This window comes from Ictidomys tridecemlineatus, chromosome 5, assembly GCF_052094955.1.
Source record: "Ictidomys tridecemlineatus isolate mIctTri1 chromosome 5, mIctTri1.hap1, whole genome shotgun sequence".
Taxonomy (NCBI): domain Eukaryota; kingdom Metazoa; phylum Chordata; class Mammalia; order Rodentia; family Sciuridae; genus Ictidomys; species Ictidomys tridecemlineatus.
The window spans coordinates 16973857-16996255 of NC_135481.1; the positions used below are offsets into that span (position 1 = coordinate 16973857).

At 40.3% G+C, this 22399-nt stretch overlaps 1 protein-coding gene, 1 long non-coding RNA gene and 1 pseudogene across 3 annotated transcripts in view; 1 reads left to right on the forward strand and 2 right to left on the reverse strand.

Moving 5' to 3' along the window:
- Map2k1 (mitogen-activated protein kinase kinase 1) overlaps positions 1 to 9091 on the reverse strand; it is a 75976-nt gene extending 66885 nt beyond the window's left edge. The window contains exon 1 of the mRNA XM_078049417.1: positions 8957 to 9091. Within this exon, the coding sequence (XP_077905543.1) occupies positions 8957 to 9036 (80 nt within the window). The 5' untranslated portion in view covers positions 9037 to 9091. The remainder of the gene's footprint in view (positions 1 to 8956) is intronic.
- A 406-nt stretch (positions 9092 to 9497) lies between these two features.
- Positions 9498 to 21804, forward strand: LOC120886620 (uncharacterized). Of its 2 annotated transcripts, none has more exons than XR_005729686.2 (4): positions 9498 to 9751; positions 19942 to 20038; positions 20559 to 20836; positions 21602 to 21804. It is a non-coding gene; the product is annotated as an uncharacterized LOC120886620 (long non-coding RNA). The 2 variants fall into 2 exon arrangements; XR_013438733.1 differs by having other exon boundaries at positions 20760 to 20836.
- Positions 14733 to 14811, reverse strand: LOC120887122 (U4 spliceosomal RNA; annotated as a pseudogene).
- Positions 21805 to 22399: the final 595 nt, after the last annotated feature.

Below are 22399 nucleotides of genomic sequence, written 5' to 3' on the forward strand. Positions count from 1 at the left end.
GGAGGCCTTATAGCACCTATTAAATTAGCCAAAATACTAGCCTTAAAAAAAAGTCCTGGTTAGGGATATAGCTCAGTTGGTAGAGTGCTTCCCTTGCATGCACAAGGCCCTGGGTTCAATCCCCAGCACCACCAAAAAAAAAAAAAAAAAAAAAGTAGAAAGTCCTGAGGCTTGAGGAAATAGTTGAAATATATATTATGAATTGGTTCAGCCAGGCTTGGTGGCGCACACCTGTAATCCCAGTCACTCAGGGAGCCTGAAGCAAGAGGATCTCACATTTGGACAAGACTAGGCAATTTAACAAGACCCTGTTTCAAAAAGGGCTGAGCGTAGCTCAGTGATAGAGCACCCCTGGGTTCAATCCTCAGTACCACACACACAGAAAAAGTTTTAATCTATTTTTCAGAACATATTCTATTAATATGTGACAACAATGGTAGCACAGTGCACTAGCTCTGATTTGGTAAGTGAATTCATCTGAAAGCAAAATAAAACAAATTGGTTCAAAAACATAAAAATATTGTCAAATAATAAAAATCTGGGAATCACATAAAACACCAATAAAATGCCATTTGCTTAGCCAACCAAAAGGACAAATATGAATATTATGCCCAATTTAAAAAAAAAAAAAGGAGGGAGGTGTTCATTAAGTGATCTTAACTACCTAAATAAAAATGCATATAGTAGAATAATCAAAAATTAAACTAGAGGATATAATTTCTTTAAAAGGCGTTTATACATCCAAAATTTCTAGAGTTGTAATTTATTCAAAGAAGTGGGGAGGGCAGAGGTCACTCTACCCTTTTCTACTTTTTCATCAGCACGCTATAACCTCTTATTAACCTGACTCCCTCTCTGACATCAAAGCAGATGCCCATGGGAACTACACAGAGCAATCTTAAGGCAGAATCAGCATTTTCAGCAGTTGGTTCTACATTAGGTTTCAAAGAACACCTGTTTTGAAACAAAATGCCATTCATCCTGGGACGAGTTAAATTAGCAAACAGGTATGTGAGCCTCTAAATAGGTCTTCTGGGATTTTGGACAACAAACCAGGGCACTGGACATGAAGGAAAAATACAAATCAAGTAGCAGTAAGAAACCACTACAAAATTGGCAGTTTTTGGAAAGGAACAACAGAAACAAAACTGGGACCCTAAGCTTTCTTCTCAGGCCCCCCTCTTCCTCTTCTCAGCCTGTGGGTTCTCTGGACTCATTTTCTCAACATGTCAAAAAGATTCACCACTTCTTGACCTGTACTTCATGTGGATGTGGAGGAAATAACTATCACATATAAAGCGGAAAGGTAGTCAGGAGGTTTTGTTGTTGTATTTAAACACTGTTTGATTTGTTGGTTTTTAGATGAGGGGGTGGGGGTAGTCCTCACTATGTTACCAGGCTGGTCTCAAACTCATGATGCAAGCGTGCCTCAGCCTCCTGAGCAGCTGGGACTACAAGTGCTCACCACCATGCCAGGCTTGATTTTCTCAACTCTACCAATAATGACGTGCTGTATCAGCAATGCAATAGATCCAGGGGTTCAAACAGGTATCCTCCCTAATAATTAAGGGGGGAAGATATACATAAGGTACACTTAATAAGTTAGAAATTATATGTGGTAATGTAATAAGTACTAAAATGTGTGATTCACTAAAATGCCTGATATTTTTGGCCTGTGCGCAGTGGAGTTCACTTATAATTCCAGTCACTTGGGATCACAAGAGGATCACCAGAACCAGGCCAGCCTCAACAATTTAGTGAGACCCTGTATCAAAATGAAAAATCAAACGGACTGGGAATGTAGCCTGGCGATGAAGAGCCCCTGGGTTCAATCCCCAGTACCAAAAAAGAAGCTGGGCACAGTGGCACACACATGTAATCCCCCAGCAACTCTGGAAGCTGAAACAGGAGGATCATGAGTTCAAGGCCAGCCTCAAATTGACAGCCTATCTTAAAAAAAAAAAAGGGGTGGGGTGGGGTGGGGGTATAACTCAGTAGTAGAGTACCTCTAGGTACCTATATAGGAGATATACTTTATACTAGATCTTGAATTATGGCTAGCATTTATTCATGCTAGATCTTGAAAGATGGGTAGTATTTATCCCAGGCACCATGCTAGAGGCTAGGGAAACAGCAATGCAGTGTCTTGGTCCCTGCCCTCAAAAAAGCTAAAGTTGTCAGGCACAGTAGCAGATGCCTGTAATCCCAGCAACTTGGGAGGCCAAAGTAGGAGGTCAGCCTCAGCAATTTAGCAAGACCCTAAGCAACTTAGTGAGACCACATCTCAAAATTAAAATAAATAAATAAAAAGGGCTGGGGATGTAGCTCAGTGGTAAAGCATCTGGGTTCAATCCCCAGTAAAAAGATGACAACAATGAAGAAGCAGCAGCAGTGCTGCTTAAGTCTGATGGCAAATATAAAGCAAAAATAAAATAATGCAAAAGAGTAGTGGATGGGGATAAGCTCAGTGGTAGAGCACATCCTTAGCATGTGCGAGTCCCTGGGTTTGATCCCCAGCACCACAAAAAAAAAAAAAAAAATTGGGCTGGAGATATAGTTCAGTGGTAGAGTGCTTGCCTAGCATTCATGAGGTCCTGGATTCAATCACTAGCACTACAAAAAAAAAAAAAAATTATTCAGTAATTTAGTAACATGAAGCAGGGTGTTTCAGACAAAAGGAGTGTGAGAAAGACCTGTGGGTAAAAAGGTAAGAAGCAGGGTGCTAGAGTGTGCTGGGCGGGAGGCCAGGACAGTAAAGGGATCACTTTGTATCACTTGGTGTGGATCACAGTAGGTGAGCTGGAAAAGAGGAAAATCAAACTGGATAGTATGTCAGGGTAAACAGTCACTCTACTCTAATGTCATCTCCTTTTCTTTCAAAGGAGCATTGATAAGCAGGAGTGGAATTTTGTGTTTATGTTCAAACAAGATCCCCACACATCTCCTTGCCACGGGCTAAGTCATCTTTATGAATGTCTTTTCCACTTCTGTATCTGCTATGACAGCAGAAACATTCTTCCCAAGGACACAGAGTCTGACATTACTTTTCACCTGAAGTAATTATTACCTCAAAGAGCCAATAGAAGAATCCACATTCAAAACTACAAAATCAGTGTAAATCTACTTTAAAAGCTCCTAGTTATCCTGGCGCACATCTCAGAAAAGGCTATAAGAGGCCCACCCATCAAAAGCACATCCACTTGTCTCAACTTTTCTGTCCCCTTCCTCAAGGGCCTTCACACTCTAACAGATATGCGTTCCTTATAAGTGAGGCAGAATTGCTGATGCTGTGAACTATGCTCTGAATGCAATAATTAAGTTTGAATATTTCAAGGTTACATTCAAATAGTTCAAAATCCAAAATCACAGATGCCACCAAAGCTAAGCAATGAGCCCTCCTAAGTTTATTCAGCATCTTGAGGCCTTCGAAGCACATTTTCATACACTGTCTTCCTCTGCACAGTACTCCTTCCAGGAAGAACCTGTCCAACCACTTAATCAGGTATTTATCAAGTACCAATTATGGGCTGGGGATATAGCTCAGTTGGTAAAGTGCTTGCCTTGCATGTACAAGGCCCTGAGTTCAAACCCCTGCACCATTTGGAAAAAAAAGAACAAACTATGTGTCAGATACTGTTCTACATACTGAGCAAGGAATGAAGCAAAGCCTCAACCTTATGAAGCCCTCATAGTGGGGGGTTGGGGTGGATAAACACTTATATGCTGTGTAACATCAGTGCTGGAATATAGAGAAAAAGGACAATGGAAGAAAACAAAGAACCTGACCGGTAGGACCTGTAGATCAACATGGTACATTCTTATCATCCCCATTTCATAGATAAGGAAACTAAGAATAAGGAAGTACAAAGGACTTGCATTTGGAAAAAAAAGGTCAGGTCTTGGGAGGTTCCCTGCCCCACTACTGAAATGTCTGTTCAGGGTTCAGGCTTCTCCTCAGGGAGATTAAAAGTGTTAGGTTTTGTTTGTTTTGCAGTGCTGGGGATGAAACCCAGGACCTTGAGCATGCTGTGCAAGCATTCTATCCCTGGATTGCAATCCTAGCCCCAAAAAGTGTAGTTTTAAAGAGCTAAGAATGTGCCTTAAACTGAGGATGAAGCTCAGCAGGAAAGCCTTCCTTAGCATGCACAAGGCGCTGGATTCAATCCCCAGCACCAAAAACAAACCATGCCTCATCTTGGAAGGGAGAGACAAACTACCCTAAGACCCAGTGATCCCACTTTTGAGAACATTCCACAGTGAACTCTCACAAGGATCTGTGTTTAAAGAAGGTCATGGAAGCACTGTTTAAGGCAGCAGTGGCTGGAAACAACAATGCCTCAGTCTCACTCTAGGAGAACAAGTAAAATGTGGTTCATGAACATAATTGCCTGCTCTGCAAACAAGAGAAATAAAGACCTAGATACACACATAGCATCATGAATAGAGCTCAAAAACATGGTATTTGAGCCAAGCCTAGTGGCACATGCCTGTAATCCCAGCAACTCAGGAGATTCTCAAGTTCCAAGTCAACATTAGCAACTTAGTGAGACTCTGACTCAAACTAAAAAATGAAAAGGACTGGTAGAGCATAATTGGGTTCAATCCCTAGTACTGCATAAACACAAAACAAACACACAAGGTATTTGCTAAAAAAAAAAAAAAAAAAAAAAGATATAAAACTTTGGGAATGGTTATTGGTCATTGAATCAGGTTCAAATATTCCCTGTCTCCTTTGAAGAAGATCCCTGCCCACTCTGAAGGTCAGCATGGCCAAGTGATTTGCTTTGGTCAACAAAATGGAGCAAAAGTGATATGTGCCACTACTGGACAAAAACTTTAAAAACCTGAATGGGGCTCACAAAATTTCCTTCCCATGTAAGCACATTTCAGAGATAGTGCCTCCATCACCCTGGGTCCCATAGATAGAGCCGTTCACTAACCTGAAAGTGTGTTCACCTTCTAAGGTTTTGTTGTTGGTTGTTACCTCAACATAATGTAGTCTATATTGTCTGATGTCGATTTACAGGACAATAGTATTTAGTACCCCAAGTACAGAAACACAGAAAATAATACCCTCTACTTCCCAAGGGCAACAAAACAAGGGGGGAGGAGGAGATATAAAGCCATAATTTAATACAGATAAAAATACAACCAAGCACATAAGTAGAATTATAAAGCCACAGATTAAACACCTTAGAGTAGGTAAGAGAGTATGTGGGAGAAAAAAGAAAATGGGAAGGAGGATGAGAGAAAAGGGGAAAATAAAAGGAAAAATTAAAGGGGATGAAAAGATGTATTAAACACGTTACATAAATGTCTGAAATTTTGTTGATTTGATTCGTCCAACAAACATGCACATCTATCACACGCCAGGTACTATTTCAAGGGCTACTTACAGAGTAGTGAATCAAAACTGTGAAGTTCTATGCTTAAAGATTATGGTGTACAAGAAAGGTGGATATTAACAATCCCCAGTTTAAAAAAAATAGACAATAATTAAGCCTCAAAAAAATCAGGTGACAACAAAGAAGAATATATTTTAGATGAAGTAGGCTGTGAGCATCTCTGAGGAAATGACATTTAGATATTTAAGCTGAGAGGTGATAACTGCTTCCTCTCCAGTTAGAAAAGAAGGAGAGATTATTCATTCTAGGAAAAGGGAAGAGCAGGGCTGGGGTTGTGGCTCAGTGGTAGAGCACTTGCCTGGCACGTATGAGGCCCCGGGTTCAATCCTCAGTACCACATAAAAACAAAATAAAGGTATTGTGTCCACCTACAACTAAAAAATAAATATTCCAAAAAAAAAAGGGAAGAGCATGTGTAAAAGCCAAAAGGGAGCACAGACCTTCCCATGAAGGAAGTGAAAGAGGACCAATGTAGAGAAAGAAAGGAAGGGCAAGAAACGTGGTTAATGAGATTTGAGGCAGGCAGCTCACTCAGGGTCCTTATATTTAAGGAATATAAATTTTATTTTATGATGGAACCAGAAAAACATTTTTTTACAAAGAGGGAATAATATGATCTTATTTCTAACTTATTGCATTTAACACTTCAGATCCTAGAAATATGCTCACATATTTTTGTAGAATTTGCAAAAGAAGGATATGTTTGCATTCTTTTTGAGGATCCCCAAAACTTGCATAAAATTTAGGATCCATATAACCAGCTTCATCTCTGAATGGGGTAAAGCAATTTTGACAATTTGTTACCAAGAGTTCTTCATTAGCAATGGATTTTTTTTCCTTCATTAATTCACATTATCTGATCATTTTAAAGTTGTGCCAGGGGCTGGGGATGTGGCTCAAGCAGTAGCGCGCTCGCCTGGCATGCGTGTAGCCCGGGTTCGATCCTCAGCACCACATACCAACAAAGATGTTGTGTCTGCCGATAACTAAAAAAATAAATAAATGTTAAAAAATAAAAATAAAATAAAGTTGTGCCAGGACCTAATCACAGAAACAATGACCACAACAGAGTTCTTTCTACTGGCAATCCAAGATAGGGGAAGTTTTGCCTGAGAAATACTATCAGAAGGAAAAGGTGAAGAAGTACACAGCTTTCCTCCTCTTTAGTGCTAGGAAAAAGGGGGAACAGTCCCTGTTTGTATCAGCAGCCTACACAAAGATGCCTCCTATTGTAACAACAATGAGTCATGGAGGTACATGCAGATGCCATGGAAACTAACCTAAGGAGGGTTGTTTGTACAGAAGCACCCTAACTTACAGATCCACCACCGTGAATGGAAATTACCTTCCAATGTCTTTTAGTCTTCTCAACACTTACCAATAACAAAGGCATCATTTTTGGAAGGTTTATTACATACAAGCTCATTTAATCCTCACAACTATCCTAAGTAGGTTCTATCATTAGCCCCATTAATATGGATGAAAAAAAATAAACCTAAGCCTCAGAGAGACTACTCAGACACTTGTCTCAGATCATAAAACCACCACAAGTAACCAGAGTCAGGCTTCAAATCCAGTCTGACTCCAGAGCCCAACTTTCTAAGCACTATTTAGAACCTCCCAGTCCCACCCAAATTTTTCTCCTCTCAACTTCAAGGTAGTTTTTTCTTATCCTCTTTGTATCATTTTCATGTAATTTCTTCCCCTTGCAAGAATACAGCTGCGGAGTCAACAAAATAATAACAGGTACTTCCACTCAATATCCACCTCTAAATCAAAGAGGAAAAGGATGATCAGTTCCCCAGAACCCACTGAGTCAACACTTGTCCTGAGCTGGGTGTGGTGGCAATGCATGAAATCCAGCAAACTCAGGAGCTGAGGCTAGGGGATTGTTAAATTTGAGGTCAGCCTGGAAACTTAGTGAAAACCTACCTTGAAATAAAAAGCAAAAAGGGGGGACTGGGGTTCATCACTCACCTAGCATAGTTGAAGCAGTGGGTTCAATCCTTAATACCATATAAAAATAAATGAACAAAAACAAAGGTTAAAAAAAAAAAGTAAAAAGGGCTGCAGATGTAGCTCAGTGGTAGAGTACCTCTGGATTTTAATCCTCTACTAAAAAATAAAACTTGTCCAGAAAACAGTGAGGATTACTGAGGAACCCCCTCCCTGGGGGCTTTCTGTCTGTTTTAAGGGCACAAAATACTGTACACTAAAACTGAAGGATAGTTTCCAATGCAATCCATCCATATGTACAAGTCAATATCATGTAAAACAGCAACTCCAGTACTAAAAGAGCCTGGGGGAGGGGGGGTGTATACTGGGAGCAAGTCTGAAAAAACCTAGCAGAATTCACACAAATCTACCACCTATTGCCCTTGTGACCATTACAGGTAAGGACAGAGTCATCAAGCCAACAGAGTCCCTCTAGGGAGAGGAAGGGAGGCTACAGAAATCATCAAAGGGCAGAAGGTCCATACCTACTCTATTCATTTCATCAGCAAGGATAAAGGTAAAAGGTTAGGACCTTTATCTTTTCTGGTTATGTCTCCAGCTAGATAGGCATCTCTCCCTCACATGGTCACGTTCTTTACTCAGGACCCAAAAAAGAGTTGAGAGCGGGGCTGGGGCTCTAGCTCAGTGGCAGAATGCTTGCCTAGCATGCATGAGGCACTGGGTTCGATCCTCAGCACCACATAAAAATAAGCAATAAAATAAAGGCATTCTGTCCATCTACAACTATAAAAAAAAGAATTGAGAGAACTGAGAAATCCCCATGAAATAAGTGAGCCACACTGGAAACAGCGACTGAGCACCTTGCATGTGGTTTCCATGGTCATAGTATTCATGTCAGGAGTTCAGACCCCATGGTCAAGTAAGGAAAGCCTGGGGAGTCACTGGTTAGGGGATGTTTATTTAATAAATGGTCAGATAAAGAAGAAAACCGCTTCCTTTTAGCAAGAGAGTTGCCAGGAAGAAGGCCAGGGACTGGGAGTCCCCAGAGTCAGCAAGGGAAAAGTCACATAGAAGTCTGTATACACACGCCCCCGCTGGCCATGCGGCCCACCGGCTACAAGGACCCACAGGTGTCAGGCACGAAGGTAAAGATAGGGAAGCTGATCCCAACTCAATACCCACTAAGCCGGTCTCAAAGGCACAGATGTGCCCTTAATTTTTTCCAAGACATTTGCCTCCTCGTCCCGTTACAGGCCAGAATCCCAGAGGATCTATTTAGAAAACCGCAGCGGGAGGCTAGGGGCGATGTGCTAGCTTTCATTTTCTTGAGAAAAGACTAGTCAGTGGCCAAGACGACTGAAAAGGGGGAAAGTCGAGACTCGCTGGGTCCACTCACTGGTCTGAGTCAGGCGCGCAATCAGTGCTTAGTCACCGATACCTCGGCGGCGGGGAGTTCCTCGCCCCCTTCCAGTCCGAGCCCTACGTGACCAACACGAGCGGAGCCCGGCGCGCAGTGCACGCTCGACTGGCGCTCGAGCGCCCCGGCCGGGCCTCCCCAGCCCGGCCCCCGCGCTCGCCGCCCACCCCGGACTTACTCCGCGGAGCTGGTCCCGTTAACCGCCGAGCCGTCGGGGGCCGGGTTCAGCTGGATGGGCGTCGGCTTCTTTTTAGGCATTTTGTACCGGGAAGGAGCTTCCAACTCCGAGGGGAGGGTGGCCCCTCTCGCTTCCTCCCTCTGCTCTAGCCGGCGCCCGCTGCGCGGGAGCAAGTCGGAGCGCGGGCCCGAGGACTGACTTGGAGGGCGCTTCCTGCGCCCGTCAATGCCTAGGGGCCAGCGGCGGTCTCAGGGGACCCCCACCCCACCCTCCCGGAATCCGCGCGCAAGAAGCAAAAGGGCTGCCCCGCCGGCTCGGAGCGGGCTGCGTGCGCTCGGCAAGCTGGGATTCCCTCCCTCTCTCCTTCAGTCAGCGGGTCCCTCCGGCTCGGGCAGCCCCGCCGCGCGGGCAGCAGAACCTTGCTCCAGCCCTGGCCCGGGAAAGTGCAGGCGCCACCGCGCTCCTAGGAGCTCCGCGCAGCCGTCCCTGGGAGGGACTGGAGGGCGGGGGAGGGGCGGGGAAGGGGGAAGCCTCGCCCCCACCCTGGCCGCGGCGCTGTCTTCACCCCCAAATGGCTCCGCCCCATTGCCTCTCCGACAGCCAATGGAAGCAAATAACGACGGCAGATGACGCGGAAATACGTCACGGGGGCGCGGTGCGCCCGCCTGGGAGCCGGGTTGGCTCAGGCTCCACGGCGCCCTCTGCTGCCTGGAGGCACCAGATAAACCCACTGGAAAAGAGAGGTTTAGTGTCCAGGCTCCTGGTTCCAGCTGTGCGTGAGATTCTCAGGGCCAGGTACTGCGCGCCTCCTCCTATGAGAGCCTGGGGATCCTCTCCTCCCTCGGGAAAAGTTATCTTGATGGAAACGAAATTACAAAATAAGGAAAAGAACCTATTGATAATCTGGTTATATGATAGACTCCTGTGTTCATCTGCAACTGTATTGAATGCAGTTGGTATTATAGAATCAGTTTTTTGATATAATCAATTTATGAGTTTTATTTTAGAGGCAAGTCCATATTTGTCCCTTTACAAATTAAGATTCTTTTATTCTCATGCTATGAAAAGTTCAGTAGGAAATTCAAAACTAAAACACTTCTGAGTATTGCAAACAGAAATTATTCCATATGAAAAAGTTCCACCGTCCCCCCCGCCCTTTTTTTTTTGGTTTTTAATCTTTACTACCACATTTTCCTACACTCTAATGAGAGAGTTCTGGTTCTGGCTCTTTATCAATTTTTTTTTTTTTGTGTGTGTGTGTGTGTGTGTGTGTGTGTGTGTTTGAGATTGAACCCAGGGCCTTGTGCATGCAAGGCAAGCACCCTACCTATGTCCCCAGCCCCTATCAAATGATCAAATGTTTTTACTATCTTTAGTTCCCTTTGCCTAAAACTCATTCTGTTCATGTGAAGCTATTTATTAATTTTTTTAAATAATTAGGAGGTGAGGAATGTAACCCATTGTCTGGATTTTTAAGTTCCTGGGTTTGGCAGCTGTTCCTGTTGAGTAACTGAGTAGAGTCAAGTGTGAAGGGTAACACTGCGGTCCCTCCCCCTCGGAGGAGATGCATCCGCTTCCTCAGTCTTGATGTCAGATATTCCGATGGCAATGAAACCACTGGGTTATTTTGGGAACCACTTTTAATGGTGACTTGCCGTTCATTTAAAGGAAAAGATGCCTCCACAAGGTGGAGGATGATGCAATTTTAGGTGCTATCTAAGGATGTGGCTTAAACCAGACAGGATGTGAGATCCAAGACCTATGCTTTTGGAGGGTGGGGGTAGGTACTTCACCCTGGCTTAACAGATGTAGTACTGCGTTATTTTGATTTTCACCCTTGGGTAGCACAGTGAAAGAATATACACTTGGGACCCACCAGCTTCCTAGAGGGTAGCTATGGAGAAGGAAGTCTCCACTTCCTTTGGAGTCAGTCTAGGATCTAGGATCCTGGATATTCTTATTCTCAATCTGGTGTAAGATTAAACAAATCTCAAATTTCTTTCCTAAGGCATTCATTTAAATGCTTGTCGTCATTGATCTTTTCTAAGTTTTCCTCTTGCTAGTGCAGTAGTGCATGCCTGTAATCCCAGTGACCTTGGAAGCTGAGACAGGAGATATCAATAATTCTAGGCCAGCCTCAGCAATTTAGCTATGTCCTAAGCAGTATAGTGAGATCCTGTATTAAAATAAAAAAATAAAAAGAGCTTTCAATATAGCTCAGTGGTAAAGAACCTCTGAGTTCAATCCCCAGTCCCCTCCCCCCAAAATAAATAAATATTATTCTTCTTAATGATTTCTTTTACTCAGTGGAAAATTCCTGCAGCATCCTTCTCCTGTCAGGTATATTGTGAAGATTACAGGCAAGAAATTTAAAATAAGTGACCACTTGAGCTTTAGTGATCTGATAATATGGGACTTACACAGGCAGAGTCATCAGAAAGTCTGATTATACATCTTTCTATAATTTGTTCTTGCTCAGAGGCAGATCAACTTATAGAGACCTGAGAATTTGCCTGAAAAGAATTTTGTTTCCAATAATGAAACATGTATGACACATAGTCCTGGGTTTATATGTATTTTAAGGTATTATAAACTATAATTACAGGTACATCTTTGTGTTTTGTAGTTTTATATACTCCCAGGGAGCAAGGAATCTCTTCTCCACAATGTGCCAGGTTGTTGTAATTGTACAGCCTCATAAAATATAAAGTATTATGTTTTGTCATTAGATTACTGCTAAACCATAAGGCTATTTACCTTCGCTCCTTTCTATGCTTTCTCTGAATAGGTAGACCTTTGTAACTAGATCCTAGACTGACATCTGATATGAGGCTTTTGCACTTGGACAGTGAGAGACTGAGTTCATTTTTGAATTTTAGAACTGGATTATAGAGGTCCTGGTGCCCAATCAGCTCACTTTATAATTGTGAAAACAGCCTCTCAGGGTACGATAGTGTCCTCCAAGGTCACATAGCTAGTGAGGGGTAAAACAGGGACATCTTCTGAGTCCCTGTGATCTTTTAGCTGGATTCAGTAGGACCAGCACTCAGGAAACCACGGTGGGAGGATCACTTGAGCCTATGAGTTTGAGACCATCCTGGGAACTTAACAATAAAATAAAGTCTGTTATGTTGCCGAATAGTAGATAGGTAAAATTAATTTTGTTAGACAGTCATAAAGTGGATTTGTTTGGTGGTGATATTTTCAATTATAAAGACACTAAAGCAGGTGCTGGTGATAGTTCAGACCTGTAATTCCAGCTACCAAGGAATCTGAAGCAGGAGGATCAAAAGTTCAAGGTATTCCTGGGCAACTTAGCAAGACCCTACCTCAAAATAAAAGATTAGAAAGACTTTGGATTTAGCTGAGTGGTAGAGTGCTTGCCTAGCATGTGCAAGGCCCTAGGTTTGATTCCCAGTACTGAGGGGAAAAAAAAAATGACACTAAATATCTTTTAATATCATAAATAATAATGATTATTTTTCCTTTCCTCCAGTTTTAATACCTTCAATTTCAACTGATATCATACCATATTTTGTATAAATTCAATAGATTTGAATTTATCATACTTAATAATTCTTTTAAGCTAGATAAATTTGAGGCTAAATTTAGAAATTGACAAACCTAAATATCATTCAAATTTAATTCCTAAAATATCTCCCCCCGCCTCTGTCTCTCTCTCTTGGTGGTGCTAGTGATTGAATCCAGGCAGGGCCTTGTACATGCTAAGCACGCCCTTTACCATTGAGCTACTTCTCCAGCCCCTGTGTAATTTCATATAATATCCATCATGCTAATAGTTCAAATTTAGGACTTTATTTACAAAAATAATCACAGATGTGCAATGGGGATGTCTGTTTCAGCATTTGTTTCATAAAAACAAAATGTAAACACAAATCAATGTATCTTTTTCCTTTGGGAAACTATAACAATTTGTTGATACTGGTTATCTTTGAAAGACTTGCTAAGTGGGAAGAGGATCTTTTTCTTTTCATTTTGTATACCTTTTTTGTATTTTATTTTTCTGTCTAGTTACATATATTACTTTGTTTTACTTTATTCAAAACAACAAGAAGCCATGGTATTTATAAATTTTTTTTTTTTGGTGTAGATGGACACAATTCCTTTATTTTATTTATTTTTATGTGGTGCTGAGGATTGAACCCAGTACCTCACATGTGCTTGACAAATGCTCTACCACCGAGCTACAACCCCAACCTCCCAACCCCAAATAAATATATATATTTTTTTTATCTTGGGGATTGAATCTATGGCCTTGCAGGTACTAAACGCAAACTATAATTGAGCTCCATCCCAGCCCTAAAGTGTACATTTTGAATAGTTTCGACATACGCAAATAAACCATCATGACAATTAGTATAATGAACATATAAATTATCCCCAATAGTGTCCTTATATGCCCGTCTTGAAACTCTTTCTCATCTGTCCCTTCTCCCACTATAGTTTGCATTTTGCAGAATTTTATGTAAATGGAATTGTTAAATATATCCCCCCCTTTGGATTTTTTTTGGGGGGGTCTGACTTCTTTCACTTGCACTTTTAAGATTCACCTATGTTGGGGCTGGGGTTGGGGCTCAGTGGTAGAGTGCTCACTTAGCATGTAGGAGGCCCTGAGTTCGATCCTCAGTACCATATAAAAATAAATAAAATAAAAGGTATTCTGTCGAATTACAACTAAAAAATAATTTTTAAAAAAGTACCTTTGTGGTACTTAAAAAAAAAAAAAGATTCACCCATGTTGTTGTATATATCAGTTGTCTCACTGATTGCAAATAGTATGTCATTTTATGGATATATCACAATTTATTACTCTTTTAAAAAAAATTTTAGTTGTAGATGGACACAATACCTTTATTTATTTTATTTTATTTTTATGTGGTGCTGAGAATGGAACCCAGTGCTTCACACATGCTAGGCAAGCATTCTACCACTGAACCAGAACCCCAGCCCTTTTGATAGACATTTGGGTTCCCCACCCCCTGCTTTTTTTGGATATTACAAATAAAAGTGCTATAGACATCTGGTAAAAGTCTTTATCTGTGTACAAATCATTTATTTTATATAGGTAACTTAAGAGTAAAAGCCTGGGTCATATAGTAGGTATATATTTAACTTTTTAAGAAACTTCCAAACTATTTTCTTAAGTGTTTAAACTCTGTTACATTCCTATCAGTACCCAAGGAACGTTCCATTTGTTCTACATCCTTGTCAATATTTGGTAGGATCAGTCTTTTTAAACTTTAAACTTTGTGTAGTTGTGTCTCATTGTAGTTTAATTTATATGTCCTTACTGACTAATGATATTCAGACTATTTTTGTGCTGGTTTGACATACAGATATCTTCTTTGGCAAAGTGAATGTTCAGAATTTTTTTGCCATTTTTAATTTTTTGTCTATTATGGTGTTATAAGAATTCTTATATTCTCCAGATACAAGTCCTTTGTCAGGCATATATTTGCAATGATTCTTTTTCTGCCTATTGGTTTGCTTCTTCATTTTCTTTAAAGAACAATTTTTTTTTAATATTAGAGATTTAACCCAGGGATATTTTACCACTGAGCAGCATCCGCAGTCTGTTTTGCTTTTTTATTTTGAGACAGGTTCTCACTAAAATGCTTAAGGCCTCACTAAATTGCTGAGGCTGGCCTCAAACTTGTGATCCTCCTGCCTCAGCCTCCCCAGTTGTTGAGATTACAGGCAAGAACAGACCATTGCATCTGTTTTGTTTTAATCAGTCCCCATTGCTAATTGAAAACTTTTCCAAGAGTTTTCAATTAGCAATAATCATACCTCAGATAAATTCATAGGCTACAATACTGCCTCTGTGCAAAGCTAAACTTTAAATCTTTAGTAATACTCCTTCCTTGTGAAAATACTTAGGAATAGCTCCCCAGCTCCCTCACCTGGTAAGAATGTTCTTTTCAAACATTTGAACAAAAGACATTTCAAAATTATGAGAGTTTAAAAAAACCTAAAGGTTTTTTTTTTCAAATATTTTTCAGAATTGCAAAATAACTTACTACTGAGGATATAGTATAAGTAATTTAAAAAGTGAGACATGGGCTGGGGATGTGGCTCAAGCGGTAGCGCGCTCCCCTGGCATGCATGCGGCCCAGGTTCGATCCTCAGCACCACATACAAAGATGTTGTGTCTGCCGAGAACTAAAAAATAAATATTAAAAATTCTCTCTCTAAAAAAAAAATAAAAAATAAAAAAAATAAAAAGTGAGACATGAAATCAAACGGTGCTGGTCTTATTATGCTACATAGTTGACTGCTTTCTTTTTTTTTTTAAATTTTGAGACAGCATCTTGCTAAGTTGCTTAGGGCCTCACCAAGTTGCTGAGGCTGGCTTTGACCTTGTGATCCTCCTGCCTCAGCCTCCTGACTTCCTGGGATCACAGGTGTGTGCCACTATGCCCAGTGGGAATGCTTTCTTAGTACCCTTCTTTTCCATCAAATTATAGTTGGATGAGCCAAGCATGGTGGTACATGCCTGTAATCCCAGCTACTCAGGAGGCTGAGGCAGAAGGATCTCCTGAGCTGGGAGATCCAGCAGAGCAACATAGCCAGATCCCTTCTCAAAACAACACAACCATTTCAGTTGGATCACATTGTATTTGGATGGAGATGAGAACAATTTACTGCTTTAATATATGGCATTAAAGTCCTCTGTGGAAGTGAAATGTTCTAGTTGGGAAGAATACTGTATTTTAATAAGTCCTTTAAGTTGGTAAGTACCTGTTTCCATTGCTTCTGGTTCAACCTGAGGGTGTTAGCCAGCTTCAAGCTTAAGAAAAAACTGGGGAACATGGTCTACACAACAGAAGACATGGAAAAGAAGGAGAAAAATAGGGAAGGTAACATTAGAATGAAGGCTTTAGCCAGGTACAGTGGCACAAACCCATAATTCCAGTGGCTGGAAAGGCTGAGGCAGGAGGATCGCAGGTTCAAAGCCAGCCTCAGCAAGTTAGGCTGTAGGCAACCTAGTGAGACCCTGTCTTAAAATAAAATATAAAAGAAAGGCTGGGGATATGGTTCAGTGGTTAAGTGGCCATGGGTTCAATCCCTGGTACAAAAATAAAATAGAAGCAGTCTTGATCAAGTACCATGTAACTCTCTCCCCATGAAAACTAAAGGAGTAAATTTATTGTTGAAATTAGAGAAAGGGCCTACAGGCCTATGTTGAATGTTTTAGAACAGTAATAAGATGTGAGATTGAGCAACTCAGAGGCCCATATAATCATGAAAACCCGTCTCACTGTGAACTTACAGAAATCTTGGGAAGGTGCTGGGGATAAGACTCAGAGGTAGAGCAGTTGCCTAGCATGTATGAGGACATGTGATCCCCAGGATCACAAAAAGTAAGAGACAAAGAAGGGAAGAAGGTGAGGGGGAGTAAATAAATAAATAAATTTTGGGAGAGATCCCAACTTCCACAGGCAGTGAAAGTGAAAATGATCAGTGTTAAATCAACTGTATTTGAACTATGAAGAAAGAGAGACTGTGGCTGAAATCCTGGGCATTTGCATGATTCTAAAACAGTAAAGTCTCCAGTATCAAAATTTAAACCTTTAGGCTGCGGTTGTGACACAGTGGTAGAGCACTTGCCTTGCACGTGTGAGGCCCTGGGTTCCATCCTCAGCACCACATAAAAGTAAATAAAAAATAAAGATATATATTGTCCATCTACAACTAAAAAAAAAAATTAAACACTCTATCCTTTTTTGTTTGTTTGTTTATTTGTTTTAAGAGATGAGGTCTCATTATGTTGCATAGCTTGATTCAAATTTCTGTGCTCTAATTGTCCTTCCACCTCAGCCTCCCAAGGAGCTGGGATTGCAGGTGTAAGCCACCAAAATACAATCTGCAATTGTATTTTTTTTTTTTTTTTGGCTTACTTGCTCGAGTGCTTGCCTAGAATCAAACTTCAAGCACCATCCAGAGCTCAAATTCAGTTAAGTTTCCACTTTAACCCTGTCTCCTTCCGTAGTCATTTCTCCATTCAGCTCAGATTCAGGTTCAGTGGTTAAGTTGCTTTCTGCAAATACTTCAAGTCCATGTCTCTTTTACTTTTCATTGTGCTTTCCTGAGAAAACCTCAACTCTGGAGTGACCTGGTTTTATCTTCTTTGACTCTTCCTATCACGAAACTATCACACCTGCATCTAAACTTACTGTCCTTCATATTAAGAGACAAGTAGAGGCTGTGGTTGTGGCTCAGCAGTAAGTGCTTGGCTAGCACATGTGAGACGCTGGGTTTGATTCTCAGCACAAAATACATAAAAATAAACAAATAAATAAAAGTATTAAAAAATTTTTAAAAAGAGTGAAGTAATTCACCCTACAATCAAAGGCTATCCCTTCTGCCTGTGACTTAAATCATTCTCTCCTATCTTCTCAAGTCTTTGCCCCTTTAATTAACATATATGTTACATGTATAAGAATGTGTGTGTGTCTACACACACACACACATGCACACACACACATCAGGCATGGTGGCACACATTGTCCCACCCATCTACTTGGGAAGCTGATGTAGGAGAATGGCAAGTTCCAGGCCAACCTGGGAAATTTTGTGATATCCTGTTCCAAAATAAAATTTTATGAAGGACTGGGGATTTATCTCAGTAGTAGAGAGCACCTAGTTTCAATCCCCAGTACCAAGGGAAAAAAGAATGTCAAAAGTAACACTGTTCATGGTTGCAAAACAACTGGAAACATTCCAAATGTTCTTCAATGAGAGAATGCTTAAATAAACCGTAGTGATTCAAAAATAGAATAGTTTACAGCAGTGAAAATTTTCTGAACTACAATTATCTGAAACAATGTGAAAGAATCACAGAACAAAATATAGAGTAAGACAAGCAAGCCCAACAGACTGCATATAGTTTGATGTAATTTTTATAAAGCCCCCAAACAGTATTAAAATTGTTTATATTTTGGGCCCATATGTATATGCTAAAACTATTTTTGCGTCGAGTGGGGGTACCAGGGATTGAACTCAGAGGCACTCAACTATTAAGCTACAGGCCCAGTCCTATTTTGCATTTTATTTAGAGACAGGGTCTCACAGAGTTGCTTAGTGCCTTGCCATTGCTGAGGCTGGCTTTGAAGTCACAATCCTGTCTTAGCCTCCCAAGATGCTGGGATTACAGGTGTTCACCACCGTGCCCAGCTCTAAAACTATTTTTAAAAAGAATGGTAAATATAAAATTCAAAATAGGAGTGATCTCAGTAAGCTGGAGGATTCAGGAGAATGGAAAATAAACTCATATATGGAAGATATAGACCAATTCTTAGAATGGATATTAGATTCACAGTTTTTATTATGATATGTGAAAACATATTTTATATGTATCCAGTATTATATTAAAATAATATTTAATATGAGGGTGTATTAACAAAAGAATACATGATGTGATCTCTCTGTTTAAAATAGTTGTCCCTGGGTTGGGCTGTAGCTCCATGGCAGAATGCTTGCCTAGCATGTGTGAGGGACTGGGTTCAATCCTTAGCACTACATAAAAATAAATAAAATAATAAAATAATTATTTTTTAAAAAATAGCTATCCTGTATGGGCACAGTGGTACACTGTGTGTACCTATAATCCCAGCAACTCAAGAGGCTGAGACAGGAGGGTTGCAAGTTCTAAGCCAGCTTTAGCAACTTAGACTCTTAAGCAATTTAACAAGACCCTGTTTCAAAACAAAAACAACAACCACCAAAAAGGGCTAGGGATGTAGATCAATGGTAAAGTGCTTCTGGGTACCCACCAAAAACATAGCTATCCCAATTTTATTTTTCTCAGTACCAGTTAATTATGTCATATCCCAATTTTATTTTCCATTCTTCCCAGCACAAGTTATTTCAATCCCCTCCCCTCCTCCCTCTTTCCCTCTCCCCCCTCCCCCCACCTCTCCAGGGTCTCACTAAGTTGCTTAGAGCCTCACTAAGTTGCTGATACTGACTTTGAACTTACAACCCTCCTGTCTCAGCCTCCCAAATCACTGGGATTACAGGTGTGCACCACCATGTCCAATCCCTTTTTTTTTTTTTTTTTTGAGACAGGATCTTGATAAATTGTCCAGGTTGGCCTGGGACTTGGAATCCCTCCTGCCTCAGCCTCCAGAGTTGCTGGGATTACAGATATGCACCACCACACCCACAAAGGTTAATTATTTTTTTATACTTCTGTTATCTTAAAACAACTGTCTATCCATCTATTTTAATCCTACTTAATTCCAAGATACAGCTCAAGTTCCATATCTTTCCAGAAGCCTTCCCTGACAACTCTTGTTCATTTTTCTTTCTTCAGAACATCCATAGCACTTATTTATTTATTTATTTATTTGGTACTGAGGATTGAACTCATAGTGTTCAACCACTTAGCCACATCTCCAGCTCTTTGTTTGTGTTTTATTTTGTAACAGGGTTTCATTGAACCCTGAGCAGGGTTCACTGCTTAAGGCCTCACTAAATTACTGAGCCTGGCTTCAAACTCATGATCCTGCTGCCTCAGCTTCCTGAAGCACTAAGATATAGGTGTGCACCACTGTGCCTGGGTTGTAGCACTTATCAATCTATTATTTCTAAATTAATCAACATTTAATTATGTGTTGTCTTAATTATAATCAGTCAGTGTGTTTTAGTTAGGATCCACAGTTGCAAATAACAGAATCTAGTCTCATTTCTAGTTTAAACAGAAAATATATTTATTAAAGGATCCAGATGTCTCCTAGAATCTATGAGTGTGCAGAAAAAAAGGCTCAGTAGCTATATAGGACTAATACCAAAATTATAGTGTTCTGCTATTCTAATGTTGATCTTGTTGATGCCACCATGGGGTGCAAGTAGATCCCCCACTCTCGGTGCTGACACTAGACACTGAACATGACCTCTAACACCTCTTGCCCTACTATTTTTGGATGCTGGTTATTGTATCACAATGAAATGCCAAGCAGCCTCCATCTTCACTCCACCTCTCTTCTGACTTGAAATCTCATGCAGTTGAGAGACCAGAGTATACAGTATACATCTGACACATGGAGCCCTGGGAAGGTGAGTTTTTCTCTTTTGTCTCGGGAATGAACTCATAAAATAATGTGTTCAAAGGTTATCTTACTTTACCAATTTAACTGTAAGCTTATTAACAGAAAAGACACTGTTTTATTACAAAACTAGAATGATCAGTCAATACCTGTTGATTTTTACTTTAGGCTTTAGTATTCTTCATTAAAATAATACCTTTGGGGTCATTTAATCTATACCTTGTGTATTACAAAAGACCAGACTCAAAAGAATAAAGTGAATTGATCAGGCTTTTAGTTATTAGTAGAGCCAATATTGTGGTTTGAAGATAAGTTCTTAGATTCCCAAAGGTATAAATCAGTTTACAGTGACAAAATAAGTCTTATGCTGAGAATTACTTGTGTGCATTCTTATGAAAATACTAAGTATCATATGCTTCATATTTTTGCAAATGGTAAATTTGCAAAATTAATGTATTCATTTTTTTCGATCTTGTTATTTATGGTCATTTGCTAGTTGTGCCTGACATCTTTTCACCCCTCTTCCACAGTTGTAGAAATCCTGTGTTCCTACTGGGCATGTGGCCAACAAGAATAAAGACTACATTCCTATCATCCCTTACGCCTAAGTGTGACCATGTGATTGATTACATTCTGGATAATAGGAGTAACCAGAATTGTATGCAGCTTCTGGGAATTGTTCTGAAAATGTGGGGCCATCTCAATCTTTTTTCCTCTTTCCTATTGACCAGAATATAGTTGGAACTTGGCAAGTGAGAGCTCTTGGACAGAGCTTGAGAGACAAACTTGAGAGAGGAATGATTGCATGGTAAGGAGATAGGGGACTGGATTCTAAAAACATGGAGCACCATGCTGACTTTGGATTTACTACCTTAAGACTTCTTATATGGGAAAGACAAATTCGATCTTGTTTATTAGAATTTTAGTTTATTTAGCTTATTTTCTTTTTATTTCCTTTTTGCTTCCTGTAATTTGCAGTTGAGTTGATCCTAATTTGTAAACCCTGCCTCGTCACCTTGGTTGCTAATGCCACTGCAGACCTGCCTAGGTGATATCATCACAATTTTGATTTGTCACACACAACTCAGGGGGCAAGGGTAGCCATATTTTTGAGACAGAGTCCTCAAGTACACAGCAGACCATTATCTCCAGCCAGCTCAGTGTTTACCTAAGTGAGGAGTCCAGATAAAACCAGCCAATCAAGTGATCTTCCTTAAATACAAACAAATCTATCAAATATGTTATGCTGATTATCTTTGTAACAAAGTTATAAACTGGTAAAAATCTCAAGCATTAAAGAAGCTATTGTAAACAATTTCAAAATCACTTTATTTTAATAAAACTGAAAATTGCCACTTTAGTTTCGTTGATTCTAATCAAAATCAAAGTTATACCATATGTGGACAATGATGGTTTATATTTGTAACTGAAATATTTATGTCTCTGAAAATAGAACCACATGTTTATACTAAAACAACCCCCCCTCCAAAAAAAAAAAAAAAAAGCACACAAAAAAAACCAAAAACAGCAATCAACAAGACCTGAAGATTTCGCTTTTTTTTTTTCCTTCAAGGTACTGTTGCAGGAAACAGACTGATCTGGAAGCAGTAAGCAGCACTCAGAGAATCTAAATGTTCTATCATGCCAGCAGACCCAGAGGGAAACGAAACTCCAAATTCTGAGCCGATTCACAGTGTCTACATTTATAGGTTGTTTGGCATCATTTTAGACCCATCCTATCATTGGAGCTTTTTCCTCTTAAAAAAAAGAAGAAAAAAAAAAGCCCTAATTTATGCAACTGGCAGCCTAGTGCAGGGTCTCTAACATACAACTTGCTTACAGAAACAGGTAAGAAAGGGCTCTTTTCACAGGCTTCTTTTGCATTTCAAGAGTGCAGTCCAGCTCCTAAGGCAGTTATTTATAACCCAAAAGGTAGGGACTCATGGTTAATTATGCTTCCCAGAGAAAGGCTAGGGGGTAGGGAGGACAAAACTGACCCTTTCCCCAGACATTGGTTTATGACCATAACTTTTTTTTTTTTTAAACCAGGGATTGAATCCAGTGGCGCTTAACCTCTAAGCCACATCCAAGCCCTTTTTATATATTTTATTAGAGCCAGGGCCTTGAAAAGATGCTGAGGCTGGGTTTTAAATCATGATCCTTCTGCCTCAGCCTCTGGAGTCACTGGGATAACAGGCGTGTGCCACTGGACCTAACTCATTTTTAAAAAATATATTTTAGTTGTAGATGGACACAATACCTTTATTTTATTTATTTATTTATCTTTATGTGGTGTTGAGGATTGAACCCAGTGTTTCACACATGTTAGGCAAGAGCTCCACCACGGAGCTACAGCCCCAGCCCACCGTCA